This window comes from Dasypus novemcinctus, chromosome 5 (genome assembly GCF_030445035.2).
Source record: "Dasypus novemcinctus isolate mDasNov1 chromosome 5, mDasNov1.1.hap2, whole genome shotgun sequence".
NCBI lineage: Eukaryota > Metazoa > Chordata > Mammalia > Cingulata > Dasypodidae > Dasypus > Dasypus novemcinctus.
The window spans coordinates 80,173,819-80,193,760 of record NC_080677.1 but is presented as its reverse complement, the minus strand read 5'-3'; the positions used below and the strand labels follow the sequence as shown (position 1 = coordinate 80,193,760).

At 39.3% G+C, this 19,942-nt stretch overlaps 1 protein-coding gene across 1 annotated transcript in view; it reads left to right on the top strand.

Annotated features, from left to right (window-relative positions):
* PUS7 (pseudouridine synthase 7) overlaps positions 1 to 19,942 on the top strand; it is an 80,066-nt gene that overhangs the window by 35,631 nt on the left and 24,493 nt on the right. The window contains exons 7-9 of the mRNA XM_004448805.4: positions 264 to 341; positions 7,893 to 8,021; positions 8,411 to 8,536. Of these exons, the coding sequence (XP_004448862.2) occupies positions 264 to 341; positions 7,893 to 8,021; positions 8,411 to 8,536 (333 nt within the window). The remainder of the gene's footprint in view (positions 1 to 263; positions 342 to 7,892; positions 8,022 to 8,410; positions 8,537 to 19,942) is intronic.

The window sequence follows — 19,942 nt, the reverse complement described above, 5'->3', positions numbered from 1 at the left end:
TCCATATCTTTACACAATATCAGTTATTCACTAACAGCAACAACCTTCTAGGTCAAGCTCTGCTAAGATGGGAATTGTTCGGATGTGCTTCGCTATTTTAGCTTGCTTATTTATGTTTTCCTGGATTTTTTAAAAATGAAGTTTCTCTTTATTTTTCTCTTAACTCTGTTATGTTTTAAGTATATTTATTTTGAAACTTAAATTACAAGTAATGGTTTCTTTATGGTTTGTGACTTTGGATGGTTTTGTTTCTGTCTTATCAGAGTCAAGCCAAACATATTCTCCTACATGGGAACCAAAGATAAAAGGGCCATCACAGTTCAAGAGATTGCTGTTCTCAAGTAAGTAAAGTACATACTGGAATTTGTATTGCAAACACCCCAGCATTACCTTTCAGAATTCTCAAATTTGTTTGCTTTATGGAGTTTACCTGTGACATCTTTATGTTGAATGCGATGATGGTTACATGGTTATATATACATGTGCATTTTAAATATGTGCAATTGTATGTCAGTTATACTGCAGTTAAAAATAGTCTATGCTTACTTTCTTCACTTAAAATAAATACATATATTTATTTGTAATTCTCCCATCTTTTCATAAAGAATTTGATGTGGCATCTTTCCTTTAATCTACAATCCCCTACATTCTGACTTTTTCCCACCACTTCTCTGATCCACTTGGAATAATGTAGTGGTTGAGCTCCTGGTTGTATCCTAAGGAATTATTCTAGTACTTTTCTTCCTTGACCTTGGGACAGTGGCATGATATGGTAAAAGCAATTAAAAACATCTTCTCCACATCACTTTTGCTATCTGTGTGTGCACATACCAATGTGTTTGAAAGAGCGCAGGAGAACATACATGAAAATGATGGTGTTCCTATCCGTTGGCCTTTTTTGTTTTTTTCTTTCTGTGACACATAGATGTAGAGTCAATGGATTAGAGTGCAGGGAACAGGAGTGGGGAAGGGAGCTTGAAAGGAGTGTGAAGACCAGACACTCAGAAGGATGCCTTCTGGCTGCCAAGGGTGGGGGAAAAGAGGTGGTGCCTTGGGGACTCAGGCTTTCCCCAGACTGTATGAGCATAGGACACAGGTTCGTGTGTGTGTGTGTGTGTGTGTGTAGTTTAAAACAAAAAGAAATTTACTGTCTCAGCTCTGGAAGGCAGAACTCTGAAATCAAGGTGTCAGCAAGACTGAGCTCCCTCCCGGGGCTCTAAGAGAGGAGCAGTCCTTCCCTCTTCCAGCTTTTCATGGCTCCAGGTGTTCCTTGTTTTGCCTCCTTTTTGGTGTCTAAAATATCACTGTAGTAAATTCCTGATTTCTGGTTGGCTCTGGGAATTTCTCGACCTAAATTAAAAACCAAGTGGTTTGTTTGGTTTTTGACACAAAAGGGACTAGGTAGAAGTGACAGTTCTACCATGACTGCACTTGCTCAGAGATGACCTTGTTCACAGCTAGGCATGTATATTGTGAGGGACTTTCCCCCCCACTGAAATAAGTATATTTATATAAATTGGTCTTTTCTTTTGAACAATAAGTGATACAACCTCTTTCCCTGTCAGTACATAGAATTCTATCTTACTCTTTTTGGTACTTGCCAGATTTTAAAATTAACTATTACTCTATTTTTTAATGTTTGCATTGTTTCCTATTTCTTGCAGTTCCTAGGCAGACATTTTTGTAGCTAAATCTTGGCACACATCTCTGATAACTTCATTAAGATAAACCCTAGCAGTAGAATTACCGAGTTACAGGGAATGTGAAATCCTAATTCCCCAGAATCCTCCCCAGCATAGTACTATGATGAAGAAAAATAAAATCATTAGCTAATTGGAGTGAAAAATGGCATCTCATGATTTGGGTTAGCATTTTATGATGTAAAATGCAGGCTACACCCTTAGTTGTACTTAATGTCGAGCTGGACAGATTGGTCTTTTCCCTGAGAACTTGAATAGGATAAACCCACTCTGCCAGGCAAGGGTTTTAATTGTTTCTGAATTTATCAGTCATGAGGATAAACAGCATTTCTTTCTAGCTTCATGTAACTCTCTAAAGTCACCTAGTAATTTTAACTTGATCTCAGACAGGAACAGCCTCATCCAGACTGGTTTGTTTCTTTTCCTCCCTGCGCCTGCTAGTCTCCTGAACCTAGGCCAGCATTTCCCTGGCTTTGTTTGTAAGGGCTTTTTGTACAACATTGCTGCTTAGGGAGCTGCACAGTTGGCTACTGATGTTTAAAAGTGAAATATTCATATTTCCAAGTTATTCACAGAGTTTGATATGAATTTACAACCATATCAATTTGGATATAGGATCATCCAAATTAAAACTGTAAGCAGCGTAATGAAGATATTATCAACTCCATTCTATCTGTACTTATCAAACACCCACACCAACAAGAACTGAGTGTAGCTTATGCTTTCTGAATATTCTTAATTATTCTGCTGGTCTCTATAGCAGTAGTAACCAAAGGGGTATTCTGCCCCTGCTGTTCATCACCCTGTTCACACTGATGCTTTATTTTCTATATTCTTTTGGATAAAATTCATAGATTAACCTATGCCCAATGGTTCTCTCTGCTCTTGTCTCTGTATACCAAAGTCAAAGACTTGGTGCCCTTTTTCTTTTTTTTTTTTTTGTATGTGTGGGGCCTGAAGCACTTTACTGTGGGGTGGGGTGGGGTGGGGTGGCTATTCACTTAAATAAAAACTAGATGGGAGGGGGACAGGAAGACCCATCCCACCAGCCAGGTTCCCTTGGTCCCTCCAGCTGGTCCCTCCAGCCAGCAGCTATATGGGCATGGGTATCTCATTTACTTGTCCACACCTTACCACTCCTCAAACACCAGCTCTGCCTCATTAGCATCCAGGCATTTCATCTCTCACTCGGTAACGGTGTGGGTGAGTGAGCACCACCAGTCAGAGCAGCACTGAGGATGAGGATGAAGGGGAAGGCCAAGGAGGCGCTGTGGGCATGACCCAGCCCAGAGCAGGACCAGGCAGAGCAGCTGCAGGGCTGTGAACAGGTGCATAGGTGCATATGGAGAGTCCAAACCTTCTGTTTCCTTTTCCTAGCTTTCCACTTTTTACATTAATGAATGGGACAACAGCATTTTTTTTTCTCGAGAGCCTTGGCCAGGGAAGCAGATTTGGCTCAATGGATAGAGTGTCTGCCTACCGTATGGGAGGTCCAGCATTCAAACCTAGGGCCTCCTGACCCATGTGATGAGCTGGCCCACATGCAGTGCTGATGTGCGCAAAGAGTGCCGTGCCACGTAGGGGTGTCCCCCACATAGAGGAGCCCCATAAGGAGAGCCGCCCTGCGCAAAGGAAGTGCAGTCTGCCCAGGTGTGGCACCACACACATGGAGAGCTGACACAGCAAGACGATGCAACAAAAAGAGACACAGATTCCCAGTGCCACTGACAAGAATCCAAGCGGACACAGAAGAACACACAGTGAATGGACACAGCAGATAACTGTGGCAGAGTGGGATAGAAATAATTTTTTTTAAGTCTTTAAAAAAAAAAAAAAGAGTCTTGGCCAGGCTGCTGCTGCACATAATGAACTAGATGAACCTAGGAAACAAACATACTAATTAATAGTGCATCAAGGAGTCAGTTGTTTTCAGAAAAGTGCAATTTTCAGCAAAGAAAGGAGAATTTCATGAAATTAGATGGCAAGCTGGTATTGTAAGTGCATTTTAAACTTCTTGTTTTTTATTTTAATTTGGCAAAAGAATGTTTGTAGTTAGAAAGTAGGGCAAAAATTTCCCCAGTAATGTTTCATGTAGCCTAGGACTTGAGAGGCCTGCGGCTGTTTCCGTGACCAGCTCCTCAGTCTGTATGGGCCTTTTGGCAGAACTTGGCCTTTAATGCTGGTGCACTCCCTGAGATCCACATCCAGACCCTCCTGGCTGTTGTTTCCCTAGGCAGAGTTGGAATGTGGCTCTCGAGAGCATGAGCCAGTAGGAGTGAACCCAAGGACCAACCCTGGAAAACGCTGATGGAGTCTAGGTAGTGGAGAGTGAAGTGTATTCTTCAACAAAGTACAGAACACACGCTCTTTGTCCTGGTAATTCTCAGAATAGGCATCTTTCCAAAGGAAATGTGAATTTAGAAAAATTAAAAAACACTTTTTGTACACAGGATGTACTTTGTGGCAATATTTGTAACTCTGAATTATTGGAAACAACCCAAGTGACCCCTATTGGCAAATCTAAAATAAATATATAAACTTGATGAATTAGTATTTGACTGGAAATTATTTCTGTTAACATCTATTTCTAGTTTTTAAAAAATTTTTAAACTTTAATAAAATAGAGATAGGTGAATACTGTCTTAACATGACAAAATATGTAAATCTCAAGTGAAAAGCAAGTGTCTAAGTTAATAAATACTAGAGGCTTTTATTTAGAATCAGGAACCGATAAAGATGAACACACTATTATCTCTGTTACTTATCATCACTCTGGACAAGTAGTTAATGCAAATAGACAAAATTAATGAATACAACCAATTAGAAGGACGGTCCAATGTCCATTATATTTTTTGTAGATGATCCATCTGCTTATGTTTTGATTAAGTTAGAAAAGATTAGAAAAGTTAATAAAGATGATTGTTTATGGAATTGATATACAAAAATACAAACAATAACCATTTAGAAATTATAATGGAAAAAGAAGTGCTTTGCACAACAAAAAAAAAGAAGAAAAGTAACATACCTGGGAGCAAAGTTTTTTTATTTTAATTTATTGAAGTATATCACTCATACATAAACATACATAACGAGCAAAGTTTTTAACAAACATACAAGATGTCTTTGAAGAAAACTTTGAAATGCTGTTGAGAGGCATTCAAGACTTGAATACCTGAAGGATATAACCTGTTCTTAGATACATATAAAGGTGTCTTTTCTTACTAAGTAAACTTATAAATTAATAATGCTGTAAGTACTAATAAAAATATGAATAGAGCGTTTCTTCAACTAATCAGTGAAGAGAGTGTGGAAAATTGAGGCAAAATGAGCCATAAAAATGCTGCTAAAGATAGCTAATAAAGGGAGATATTAAAACATTAAATCAACTTGAAACTGATGTGTAAATATAATAGACCCAAATTTGTTCAAGGATTTAATATGTATTCAAAATATCACTTGAAATCAACAGAGAAAAAAATGATTAAGTTAGTAAATGTTGTTGGGATAACTAAGTAGCCATCTGGAAAGAAATTAAGTTGTTTCCTATCTCAGTTCCCTATGCATAATAAATTCCAGGTGGATCAAAGATTTAAACATAAAAATTGCAGCCATAATCTCAGAGAGGGGACACCCTTTCTAAGTATGACACAAAACCCAGAACTATTTTTAAAAACAGAATTGATGAATTTAACAAAACAAAAATATTTCACTAAAGCCCCTTTTTTATAGAAGAATATCAACAAATATATGAGGAATGGTAGATACAGAAAATACTATTTTGTAATCACCATGGTAATGAAACCACTGTGATTATGCAGGAGATTGTCCTTGTCCTTAGGAAATGCTTGCGACTAACTCTCAGATGACTCAGTGAAATGTAGACATTTTATGCTTAGATGTGTGTGTTGTATGATGTTTGGTGTTTATGCACTTAGAAAAAGTAAATCTGAAAAAATGCTAACAATTGGTAAATCTCAGTGAACAGTATGAGGGCGTTCATTATCCTTGTGCCACTTTTCTCTAATTTTGAAACTCTTAAAATTGAAGGACATTTTTCTAAGTAGTTAAAAATATTATAAAATAAAATGACATACTTGGGGAAAACATTTGGAAATACATAGTAAAGGGTAGATTTCCTTAATATATAAAAAGAGTGAGAAAATTCTTATAGTCCAGTAGAGAAATAGACAACAGGACAAACAGACAAATCTCAGGAAGTGAATACAAATTGCTCCTCAATATATGAGGAAACATTTGGCCACACTAGCAATAAGAGACATGCAGATAAAACCAAGGTAAAATATCGTTTTTACTTAGAGACTGGCAGAGCCCAAAAAAGTTCATAATGCTGTGGGTTTGAGGAGACAGACAAGGGATCAAGCTGTAGGCCTATACACATTAATCAAGTGAGAATAAATTGATATATCATCTATGGAGGACAATTTGGCAGTATGGGCTAAAATTTTAATTCCACATACCTTTTGGGACTGGTCAGGTAAAGGATGGTGTATCCATGCAATGCAGCAGGCATAACTGTATAGCCATAAAAGGAATGGGGCAGCTTTAGAAGTACTAATGAATAAGGCAAATCTCTAATAGACATTTTAAGTGAAAAAAATCATGGCGCTGAACAAGTTATAGTGTACCAAATTTTGTTTTTAAAATGGGAGAATCTGGATGCTTAGTTCATAGAACTTTGTGAAAATTCGTCAAACTGAATACTTACATAAGATTTCGTACACTTTTCTGTATATATAACATATACATACATATTAATACATACCTATATATGTATAAAAGCAACTTCAAAGAGAAGGGAGAAAGTTACAAACAGAGAAGGGTTACTAGATACATACATGAGCTTATATATAGAAAGTGCTTCTGGAAGGAGATACGAAGAACTAGTAAAAGTGGCTGCCAGTGGGAGGGACACTGTAGGATAGGGTAGGACAAAGGATTTTCAGTACTGTATTTGTTTTTCTACATATATTACCTATTCAGGAACTTAAGGAAATAATGCTTATAAAAAGTTTATAATAACATAGGAAATATATAAGTGAAAGGACAGCAGCAGGGTATGAATTCATGGTAGGATTCTAACTATAGATAAATATTTTGAATATGTTAAAATAATAAAATGTAAACTTAGGTTTAACAGACTTTCTTCAGATGACAGAACTATGAGGCTTTTTCTTTTCTCTACTTTTCTTTAAGGAGTATTTTCTGTAAGGAGTGTACAGTGTTTTTTTCTGATAGACAAAAATATGGCCAACCTTTTTTTTTTTTAAGAGATACTAGGGATTAAACCCAGGACTTTGTACATGGGAAGCAGGCACTCAACCGTTTGAGCTACGCTTATTCCCCCAACTTTTTCTTAAAAGATTTATTTATTTATTTTTAAATTTCTCTCCCCTTCCACCCACCAGTATGTCTGCTCTCTGTGTCCATTTGCTGTGTGTTCTTCTGCAACCGTGCCTATCCTTATCAGCGGCATCAGGCATCTGTGTTTCTTTTTGTTGCATCACCTTGTGTCAGCCCTCTGTGTGTGCGGCACCATTCCTGGGCAGGCTGCACTTTCTTTTGTTGGGCGGCTCTCCTTACAGGGCACACTGCTTGCGCATGGGGTTCCCCTACGCGGGGGACACCCCTGCGTGGCAGGGCACTCCTTGCACACATCAGCACTGCGCATGGACCAACTCCACACGGGTCAAGGAGGCCCGGGGTTTGAACCGCGGACCTCCCATGTGGTAGGCAGACTCCCTAACCATTGGGCCAAGTCTGCTTCCCCCAACTTTTTTTTAATACTTGGTTACATTCTTTTCAGTTAATTAGAATTATCCTTCCCCCCTAAAAAGAGTGGAAGTAGTTTGTAGAAAATTCTATGAACATTGTTGTTTTTATTACTCACCAGTACACAAATAACATGAGGCTTTAAGTATCCAAAGTGTGGTCCAGGTTATATCATTCCAGAGCAGGCAGTATTAAGGTGGAGGAAAATGCCAGTGCTCCGCAGCAGTATGCTGTGGAGGTGGTGCTTTTCTTTTTCAGGGGCATAGCTTCGGTTTAGTATTGTTTGAGGCTCCCGTTCGCTGTAGTAAGATATCCTTGACTTGTAGTAAGATATCCTTAATCAGTATTTCATGATCCTCTTTCTGCTTTTTTAAATGTTTTGTTATTGCTATTGTTTTTTAGAATAACTGCGCAACGACTTGCCCACTTGAACAAGTGTTTGATGAACTTTAAGCTAGGCAATTTCAGCTATCAGAAAAACCCTCTGAAATTGGGAGAGCTTCAAGGGAATCACTTCACTGTGGTGCTCAGGTAAAGAAATGCGGGTGGGAATGCAGACCTCTGAGGGCCTGAGGGCCTGAGGGCCTTGCAGGTCACCTTGGGTCTATTGATGACAGTTGGGGACAGTTTAGCTGGTACTAACTGGCTTGGCAGCTAGGGAAGGCAGAGCAGGGCCTGGTAGGGCTAAGAGAGCACGTGCTTCCTAACATTTGTACTGAGGCCCTCATCCTCTGGAACAGCACAACCTTTGAAAATATGCCTTCTCTCTCAAATGCTGTAAGAGGAAGAGCCTGAAGAGGTCCAAAGATAGCTGCAGGGGAGGAAGGAGAGGGACATGAAGCCGGATCAGAATCGTTTATGATACATATCTCTGAATGTGTTTGACTATTTATTCCTCTGGATAATTTGTTCCCATACAGAAATATATCAGGAACTGATGGCCAAGTGCAACAAGCCATGAACTCTCTCAGAGAGATTGGATTTATTAACTACTATGGAATGCAAAGATTTGGAACTACAGCAGTCCCTACATATCAAGTTGGAAGGTTTGTATTTAATTTCTTTTTTTTTTAAAGATTTATTTATTTATTTAATTCCCCCCCCTCCGCTGGTTGTCTGTTCTTGGTGTCTATTTGCTGCGTCTTGTTTCTTTGTCCGCTTCTGTTGTCGTCAGCGGCATGGGAAGTGTGGGCGGCGCCATTCCTGGGCAGGCTGCACTTTCTTTCGCGCTGGGCAGCTTTCCTCATGGGTGCACTCCTTTGTATTTAATTTCTTAACTTTTATGAATGCTGTTATGAAAAAAGAAGCTTAGGGAAGTCTGCCTGAGCTTGTTTAGCTGGTCAGCTATAGTTCTGTGAATAGAGAAGTTTTCTTGACTCCTAGTCCATTGTTTGAACAGCTGATTACATGGAGTTGCATTTGTTCATGAGTTTTTGAAAACACAAAATGATAACATCTATTTCCTCCACCCCTTTGAGGCAGAGTTGCAGAGGTTAAAAGCTCAGGCAGTGAAGTCAGACCTGATTCCTGAGCCTAAGATTACTAATCTATAAAATGGAGATAATAATACCCACCCCATAAGGTGATGAAAACGAAGTAAGATGATGTTTATGCAGCACGTTACTATATGTATATTAAGTAAATACACAATAAGTGAAAAGTAATATTTAAAAATTAAAGCATACTAACTAGATGGAAAATTGTTGCCAAGTAAAAACTGTAGTAACTAATAATAGTAAAAATATATGTTTTCAACCTTACTTCTGATCAGAGGATATTAATAAAGACATTAAAGTTGCTAAATTTATCATAGGACTGATTATTTAAAGGAGGGCTGTATCGACCTTCGAATGTGTAATTAAAGTAACAGGACAGCCATGGAACCCTATAAATTTTGTGCTCTAAAGACAGTATAATAATGAAAATGAGATCAAATTTATCCATGAATAAAAATTGCAGAGCTTTCCCTAAGGTCAGTAAAAAGTTAGTTTAAAACTCCAAGCCATCCATTTCTATAACATAATAAGAATATTTCCTGACTTGACAGCAACCCACTGTAACCACCAGTAGAACCAACTGAGGTAAAAATGAACCCTCAGTATATAGGTAAAGTGTAAAGGGTGCAGAAGGACTTGTATACAGAATACATTAAGAACTCTTATAACTCAACAATAAAAAGGTAACCCAATTTAAAAATTGGACAAAGGGTCCAAATAGACATTTCTCCAAAGAGATGATATAAAAGTTATACAAATGGCCAATAAGCACATGAAAGTTGCTCACATCTTTAGTCATTAGGGAAGTGCAAATCACACACCTACAATGAGATACCACTTCACACCTGCTAGGATGTCTTGTTTGAAAACGGAAGGAAAAAACAAGTGTTGGCAAGAATGCCAATGATAGAAATAGGAACCTTCATAAATCGTTGGTGGGAATATAAAATGGTACAGCCACTTTGAAAAATAGTCTGGCCATTTCTCAAAATGTTAAACATAAAATTCCCATTTGACACAACAATTCTGTGCACATATACCCGAGAGGATTGAAAATGTACATTCAGGGAGCAGATGTGGCTCAAAGAGTTGAGTGCCCACCTCCCACATTGGAGGTCCTGGGTTAAGTTCCCAATGCTTCCTGAAAAACAAAAACAACAAGCAAAATAAACAAAAAAACCAACTCAGGGAAGCTGATATAGCTTAGTGGTTGAGCACCAGCTTTCTACGTTCTAGCTTCTGGGTTCAATCCCCAGCCCCTGGTACCTCAAAAAAAGAAAAAAAAGTATGTTCATACAGAAACTTGAACACGAACATTCATTGCAGCATTATTTATAATAGCCAAAAGATGGAAACAATCCATATATCTATCAACTAATGAATGGATAAAAATAATGTGGTACATACATACAATGAAATATTATTTAGCAATAAAAAGGGATGAATATTAATATACCCTGTACATAGAAATTATATGGTATATAAGTAAAAGAAGCTAGATATAAAAGACCACATATTGTATGATTCCATTTATAAGAAATGTCTAGCATAGGCAAATCTACAGAGACAGAAGGTAGGTTAGGGGTTGTCCAGGACTATGGATGAGGAAGCAGAAAAATGGGGATAGGATTCCTTTTGGGGTTGATAAAATGGACTAAAATTGTGTGGTGGTTGCACAACTCAATGAATATATTAAAAATCATTGAGGGTGGGGGGTATATGGGGACCTCATTTTTTGAATGTAATATTAAAAAAATAAAGACAACAACAACAACAAAAACCATTGAATTATACACTTAAATGTGTGACTTGTATATGTGAATTATTTCTTACGCTGTTTTTTTAAAAAGGGTGATGGTAGCACACAAATGTGAATGTAATTAATACCACTGAATTGTGTGTAAATAAAAATGGTTAAAAATATAAACTTGATGTTATATATGTGTAACCATAATAATATTTTTAAATTTTTAAATTAAAAAACATTCTTAAGGTTGAAGAAGGAAAGAAAAACTGAGTAGAAAGCACCTAAGTGTGTCCTGGACCAGTAGGATGGTCTATTATAAACCAAATACATAAATATGTAATATGGTACAATGAACTTTCCAAGTTTATTTAGTAGTATCTTGAAGGTCTTGAGACATTCTGCAGTTAAGAAACTTTTTAATGTATTATATATATCTACAAACTTTTTCTGTACAGGACCAGATAGTGAATATTCTAGGCTTCTCTGCTCTTATAGTGTGAAAGGAGCCATAAACAACATGTAAACTGAGGGGCACAGCTGTTTTTCAGTAAAACTTTATTTAGAAAAACAGGCAGCAGACCAGATTTGGCCCTCAGGCCATAGTCCATTGAGCTCTGTATTACATAGTTATATATAACACCATTGATTTTGGGACAGAGAAGTCTTTTTCATGGTATCTGACAAACCAATGCCCAGTATTGAGTATTGCATTTTTTTTTATTTTTATTTTTTGAGAATTGTTGATACTGGCCTATCTAGGTAGATCATTTATCACTCCAGCCGTATATTTAAAGACTGATATCACATGACTTCTCCCAGTTCTGCAAGGATAGCCTACAATAAGAAGTCTGTTAATGTATTATAGTTCAACTATAATTCATTACATTAATAGGTTGAAAATCCATATGCTCTAATCCATAGAAACCAAACAATATTATATAGAATATTTTATTTGTAGCCATTTGTACAAACAAAACTAACATAGAAGGAAATATCTTTATTACTTTTTAAAAGAAGCAAACATTTTACCTTACATAAAACACAAAAGCAGCTGCTTTTTTTTTTTAAGATTGATTTTTTAATTTATTACTCCTCCTTTCATTGTTTGCGCTTGCTGTCTACTCTCTGTGTCCATTCCCTGTGTGCTCGTCTTCTCTTTAGGAGGCACTGAGAACCAAACTTGGGGTCTCCCATGTGGGAGAGAGGCGGTCATTCACTTGAGCCACCTCAGCTCCCTGCTTTATTGTGTCTCTTATTGTCTTTCCTCTTTGTGTCTCCTTATTGCATCTGCTCGCCGCGCCTGCCCTTCGCGCCAGCTCACTATCTTGCTCATCTTCTCCAGGAGGCACGGGGAATTGAACCAACCACCTTGCACAGGAGTTCAATCACTTGAGCCACATCTGCTTCCTAAGACATCTGCTTTAAATCAGGAGAAAAGCAAGATTGTCTTTCAGCTTACACCGATTTACTAAGCATTTTCCTAGATGTTTTAATGTATTTTAAATACCAAAAAGGAAGAGACAAATAACTGTATTAGTAAGATATGATTGTCATTAAAAACCAAGAGAATCTGCTGAAAAGAAGTCAATTGCAAGATAGATAGAGAATAATCAGTCTCTTTTACATTGCCCAAGAGAATGTGTGGTGGGGAGGAAGGGGAAGAAAAAGAAAATGTGATGTGGAAAAAGTCTATTAAAAGAATTACAAACTTCCTTAGAATAAACATAATAAAAAATGTTTCAGTCTTATGTGAGTAGTGCTATAGACCTTTACTGAAAAGTAAAACTTCGGTAGATGGAGCGAAGGGAGACATCGTGTCCTTGGATAGGAAGACTCAATATATATATATATATTTTAAAGATTTATCTATTTATTTCTCTCCCCCCCACCCACCAGTTGCCTGCTCTCTCTGTCCATTTGCTTTGTGTTCTTCTGGGACTGCTTCTATCCTTAGCAGCAGCACTGGGAATCTGTGTTTCTTTTTGTTGCATCATCTTGTGTGAGCTCTCCGTGTGTGTGGTGCCATTCTTGGGCAGGCTGCACTTTATTTTGCGCTGGGCCGCTCTCCTTATGGGGCGCACTTCTTATGCGTGGGGCTCCCCTATGCGGGGGACACCCCTGCGTGGCATGGCACTCCTTGCACATGTCAGCACTGCACATGGGCCAGCTCCACACAGGTCAAGGAGGCCCGGAGTTTGAACCGCGGACCTCCCATGTGGTAGATGGATGCCCTAACCATTGGGCCAAGTCTGTTTCCCTTAATATTCTAATCTCTTCAGCCATCTCATTGAATTTATTAAGGAGATTCATCTGAACATGTATGATTAGTTGTCTCTATTCTTTTCTGTCACCTTGAGGCTTATCCTGTTCCTTTAACTGGGCCATATCTTCTTGTTCCTTGATATGGATTGTAATTTTTTGTTAGTGTCCTGGCATCTGGCTTACTAGATGTATTTATTCTGGTACAGTTTCTCTAGTTTAGGCTTTCTTGCCTTTTCCTAGCTGGTTGTGTAGTAGGAGCGAAGGATGTAGATGGTGCTATAGGCTGGGGAGGCTCAAGCTGCCCACATTGCCCCAGGGACTGATGAAGCTTCTCCCACTTCTCTCCTTTGCCAGGAAAAGGTAGGGACAGAGCCAAAGCCATGTGAAATAATCCGTGTGCAGGCTAACACTATCTGTAGTTGCCCAGAGAGACTGATGAAGCTTCACACCCATTTCTTCCCTGCCTGGGATGGGGATGCCAAGTGTGGGCAGGTATCTATGCTGTAGGGGTCCAAAATGACCACAGTTATCCAGGTAGGTTTCCAACTATTCAGACTGGCAGCTGAGAGGCTGGTGCAGGTCCTGCTACCTTCCTCCCTGCCAGAATTAAAATGGTGGCTACCAGCCTCTTTCTGACTTGGACAGGTTCAAACTTTAGCTGTTCTCAGGATTATACTTTAGCCTGCTGAATTTACTAACCAGTAGCTGAAGTTGGTGCTCAACCGTCTGTTCCCCCACCCCACCCACCCCTTTTTTGGGAAATGGAGCTTTCAATTTCAGCCATGAAATAGCTCCCTATACGGTTTGTGCCATGGAGTGCTCTACTCATGAATCTTCACTGCAGATGGGCAGTCTCCTCCTTCCATTCTTTCAAGGATGTTTGCAGGATGCTCTTCTGGTCTCCTGGAGCCCCCAAATAGGTGCTTTAGATAGCTCTGGGTGATTACTAACTGCCCTGTAGGATGAGATGACTATTGGAGCTCCGTGTTCTGCTGCCGTCTTGCTGGTTGTTCCTTATTCTTCTTCTTAAAAAATTTGACTATTTTTATGCAATTATTCTTATAAATCAGATTTGAAATCAGTTATTAAGTTGACCTTTGCCAAATCCAGACAGAATATTTATTGCAGTCAAAAAAATTGAAATTTTGATAGAAATGATATCTTCATAATACTGAGTCTTCTGGGAAGTGGACTTGACCCAATAGATAGGACACTGCTGATGCACTCAAGGAGTGCCGTGCCATGCAGGGGTGTCCCCTGCGTAGGGGAGCCGCACGCACAAGGAGTGCGCCCCATAAGGAGAGCCGCCCAGAGCGAAAGAAAGTGCAGCCTGCCCAAGAATGGCACTGCACACATGGAGAGCTGACACAGCAAGATGACGCAACAAAAAGAAATACAGATTCCTGGTGCCACTGATAAGGATAGAAGTGATCACAGAAGAACACACCAAGTGGACACAGAGCAGACAGCTGGGGGGGTAAGGGGAGAGAAAAAAAAATATTAAGAAGACATTGAATGAGCACAAAGAAGAATTTGAAAGCATACATAGAAAAATAGCAGATCTTACGGGAATGAAAGGTGCAATGAATGAAATTAAAAAATCACTGAGGGAAGCAAATGTGGCTCAAGCAATTGGGCTCCCATCTACCATATAGGAGGTCCAGGGTTCGATACCCAGGGCCTTCTGGTGAAGTCAAGTTGGCCCCTGTGGTCAACTGGCCACACAGGGTGCTGGCCTGCATGGAGTGCTGGCCCATGCGGAGAGCTGGCACAGCAAGATGATGCAACAAAAAGAGACACAGAGGAGAGTTAATAAGAGATGCAGCAGACCAGGGAGCTGAGGTGGTGCAAGAGAATGAGCACCTCTTTCCCACCCGGGAAGGTCCCAGGATCAGTTCCCAGAGCCACCTAATGAGAATACAAGCAGACACAGAAGAATACACAGTGAATGGACACAGAGAGCAGACAGTGGAAGGAGGGGGGAGAAATAAATAATCTTTTTTTTTAAAGTACACTGGAACCATATAACAGCAGATTTGAGGAGGTAGAAAAAGGATTGGTAAGTTGAAGACATGGCCTCAAAAAGTGAGCATAGAGGGAAACGGACTTTGGCCCAGTGGTTAGGGCGTCCGTCTACCACATGGGAGATCCGCGGTTCAAACCCCGGGCCTCCTTGACCCGTGTGGAGCTGGCCATGCGCAGTGCTGATGCGCGCAAGGAGTGCCATGCCACGCAAGGGTGTCCCCCGCGTGGGGAAGCCCCACGCGCAAGGAGTGTGCCCGTGAGGAAAGCCGCCCAGCGGGAAAAGAAAGAGCAGCCTGCCCAGGAATGGCGCCGCCCACACTTCCCGTGCCGCTGACGACAACAGAAGCGGACAAAGAAACAAGACGCAGCAAATAGACACCAAGAACAGACAACCAGGGGAGGGGGGGAAATTAAATAAATAAATAAATCTTTAAAAAAAAAAAGTGAGCATAGAAAAGAATAGATGAAGAAAAGAATGGAAAAATTGAACAAAGTCTCAGGGAACTAAAGGACAGCAAGAGATGTGCAAACATATGTCAAGAGTATCTCAGAAGAAATTAAGGGGAAAGGGGCAGAAGGAATATTTGAAGAAATAATGGTAGGAAAATTCCCAACCCTGTTGAAGTACATAGATATTCATGTCCAAGAAGCACAACATACTCCCATCTAAATAAATCTGAATAGACCAACTCCGAGACACATACTTTCAGAATGTCCAATGCCAAGGACAAAGAAAATATTCTGAGAGCAGCAAGAGAAAAGTAATGCATAACATATAAGGGATACCCAATAAGTTTTAAGTGCCAATTTCTCATCAGAAACCATGGAGGCAAGAAGACAATGGTGTATTTTAAGATACTGCAAGAGAAAAACTTCCAGGCAAGAATCTTAATATCCAGCAAGATTGTCTTTCAAAAATGATGGCAAGTTTATAATATTCACAGAAAAAAACAGAAACTGAAGGAGTTTGAAACCAAGAGACCAACTTTGCAGGAAATACTAAAGGGTGTGCTACCATCTGAAAAGAAAAGACAGGAGAGAGAGGCTTGGAAGAGAGTCTTGAAATGAAGATTAACCAGTAAATGTAACTAAAAGTCTCAAAAGAGTGGTGAAAATAAAATATGACAGATAAAACCCAAAGATCAAAACAGGTGAGATAAGAACTGTCTTTACAGTAGTAACATTGCATGTTAATGGATTAATCACCCCAATCAAAAGATACAGACTGGCAGAATGGATAAGAAAATATGAGCCATCTATATGCTGTCTGCAAAAAACTCACCTTAGACCCAAAGATACTAATAGATTGAAAGCAAATGTCTGGAAAAAGATATACCATGCATGCAGTAACCAAAAAGACACTAGTAATATGCAATCTGAGGAGGAAGTCAGGAAGAAAACTCCATTTACAATAACAACTAAAAGAATCAAATAATTAGGAATAAACTTAACCAAGGATATAAAGCACTTGCATTCAGAAAACTACAATGCATCGTTAAAAGAAATTTAAAAAGACCTAAGTAATTGGAAGAACATTCCATGTTCCTAGATTGGAAGACTAAATATCATTAAGATGTCAGTTCTACCCAAATTGATAAAAGAGATTCAATGCAATCTCAATAAAAATTCCACCAGCGCTTTTTAAACAAATAGAAAACACAATTATTATCAAATTTATTTGGAAGGGTAAGGGATCCCGAATAGCCAAAAACATCAAAAGGAAGAGCAAAGTTGGAGGACTCTCACTTCTGGACTATATTATCTAGCTACAGTGGTAAAAATGCATGGTACTAGCTTAAAAATAGATACATGGAACAATGGAACTGAATTGATGGTTCAGAAACAGACCCTCACATCTGTGGTCAAGTGATTTTTTTTTTTTAAGATTTATTTTTTATTTATTTTCCCTCCCCCTCAGTTGTCTGCTCTATGTGTCCATTCACTGTGTGTTCTTCTGTGGCTGCTTCTGTCCTTATCAGCAGCACCAGGAATCTGTGTTTCTTTTTGTTGCATCATCTTGCTATGTCAGCTCTCCATGTGTGCAGCACCATTCTTGGGCAGGCTGCACTTTCTTTCACGCTGGGCGGCTCTCCTTACAGGGCACACTCCTTGCGCATGGGGCTCCCCTACGTGCGGGACACCCCTGCGTGGCAGGGCACTCCTTGCGTGCATCAGCAGTGTGCATGGGCCAGCTCCACACGGGTCAAGGAGGCCCAGGGTTTGAACCTTGGACCTCCCATGTGGTAGGCAGACGCCCTATCCATTGGGCCAAGTCTGCTTCCCCTCAAGTGATTTTTGACTAGCCTGTCACACTCATCCAGCTCAGCCAGAACAGTCCATTCAACAAATGGTTCTGGGAGAACTGGCTATCCATAGCCAAAAGAAGGAAAGAGGACCCCTATCTCACACCTTATACAAAAATTAACTCAAAATGGAACAAAGACCTAAATAGAAAAACAAGAACCATAAAGCTTTTAGAAGAAAATAGAGGAAAATACATTCAAGACCTGGTGGTAGATGGATTCTTAAAGGAGATAAGAGGAGAACTGAGAAGGACTATTGATGCTTAATGTATGTAGAAGTTTTAATTAACTTTACTGTAAAAGTGTAGTTATAGAATTGATGGTAACACATAATAGTGAGTATAGCAGTTTGATATGGTTATGAATTCCAAAAATAGATATTGGATTATGTTTGTAATCTGGTTTGTACCTGGGCGTGATTGGGCTATGTCATTAGGGCATTGAGTCCCCACCCTTTGGTGGGTGGGGACTCATAGATAAAAGGCATGGCAAATGACAGAATTGGGGGTTTCTGATGTTGGAGTTTGATGCTGAAGTAAGCTCACAGAGGAAACAGAAGCAAGCCCCTGGAAGAGAGGACCTGAGCCAGAAGAATGCAGAGGAATAGAGACAGCAGAAACTCCAGGGAGAGAGACATAGCCGTTCACCTGATAGTCTACAGCTGACTTTGTGGAGCAAGGGAAAGTCTAGAGAGCCTCATAGTCTACAGCTGACCTTTTGGATGAAACAGAGGAGCTGAGCCCAGAGGAACCCGGGAAGCCTGAACCCTGGCAGCCATTGGCAGCCATCTTGCTCCAACATGTGAAAATAGACTTTGGTGAGCTAAATAACTTATGCTTATGGCCTGGTAAGTTCTGTAAGTTCCAACCCAAATAAATACCCTTTATAAAAACCAATCAATTTCTGGTATTTTGCATCAGCACCCCTTTGGCCGACTAATACAATGAATAACAGCTGGTTTATAAATGGGAATGTGGTTGGAAAGAGTAGTCGAGGAATGTAAATGTCAGTTGAAAGAAAGCTAGAGAGTAACCAGGACTGAATAACATAGTGAACACAGATGAGAATTGTAGTTGATGGTACAGATGCAAGAGTGTTTTTCTGTGAGCTAGAGCAGATGTACGTCACTATTGCAGGGTGGTGGGAATGTGTAGAAGTATGGGAAAAATACAACTGGAGTGAATTATGGACTGTGGTTAACAGCAATACTGTAATATTCATGTATCTTTGCCAAAGATGTACTGTGTTGGTAATGGGAGAGTATGGAAAAAATGTGCCAAATGTGCTATGGACCATGGTTAGTGGTAATAGTCTAATGATATTATCTCATAATCTGTACAAATGTTCCATCGCAGTATCGTATGTTGGTGAAGTGGTGTTTTATGGGAATTCTACAGGGTGCATGATTGTTTTGTAATAAATATATCTTTAAAATATATTTTTAAAAATAATAATAGGGTGGGTTGGGGCGAAAATACACCTAACGTAAGTTCTAGACTATATTTAGTAGTAAGATTTTTTATCCTATTCTTTCATAGTTTGTAACAAATGTCTCATAACAATGCAAGGTGTTGGTGGTGGGTTGATACATGGGACCCCTGTATAATGTTATGCATGTTTGTTTTGTAAGTTCACAAGTTTTACTATACACTTAGTGTTTATGTGTGTTCATGTATGAATGATATTAAATATATATATATAGGTTTGGTTGGGGGGAAAATGCACCAAGTGTTAGATACTTTGGTTAGTAGTAATATTTTGAGGAAGCTTTTTCATTGTTTGTTAAAAATGTTTCATAGCAATGCAAGGTATGGATGATGGGGTGAGGTATGGTGTCCCTGTATAATGTTATGCATGTTCGTTTTGTAAGTTCACAACTTTTACTACACACTTATTGTTTATATATATTTATGTATGAGTGATATACTTCAAATTTTTTTTCTTTAAAGGTTTATTTTTTAAAATTTTATTTATCCCCCCCACCTTGCGGCTTGCTTGCTGTCTACTCTCTGTGTCCATTCACTGCATGTTCTTCTGTGTCTGCTTGTCTCCCTTTGTTGCGTCGTCTTGCTGCACCAGCTCTCCACAGGTGCAGACCGTCAGCTCTCCACGGGTGCGGGCAAGCCTGTCTTCACAAGGAGGCCCTGGAATGTGAACCCAGTGCCTCCCATGTGGAAGACGGGAGCCCAGCTGATTGAGCCATAGCTGCTTCCCTTCAATAATTTTTTAATGGAAAAAAAATAAAAGTCTACAACATATCAAAATTTGGTGTAAGGCTACAGTGATTAAAATAATGTGCTGCTAACAGAAGTGTAGGCCTCTGGACCAGTAAAATAGATTAGAATCTAAAAACATATTCCCTTGTATGCAGGGGAATTTAGAGCAGGCGTTTCTCCTTTAGCTTGTGTTTTCTAAGTTTGAACTGGATTTGCGTTTAGATTAATCCATGCCCATAATTAGTAGAAAGCTGTTGATTTATAACAAGGTCCCAAAGTGATTGTCAGGGTTTGAGCAATACACCTGCTCCCTTTGAGTGGTTTTGTATTTTGTTTATCATAATAGGTAGCAAAGCTGTGAGAATGTATAAAAGAATTTAAAAGGACGCTTTACTAGTGGGAA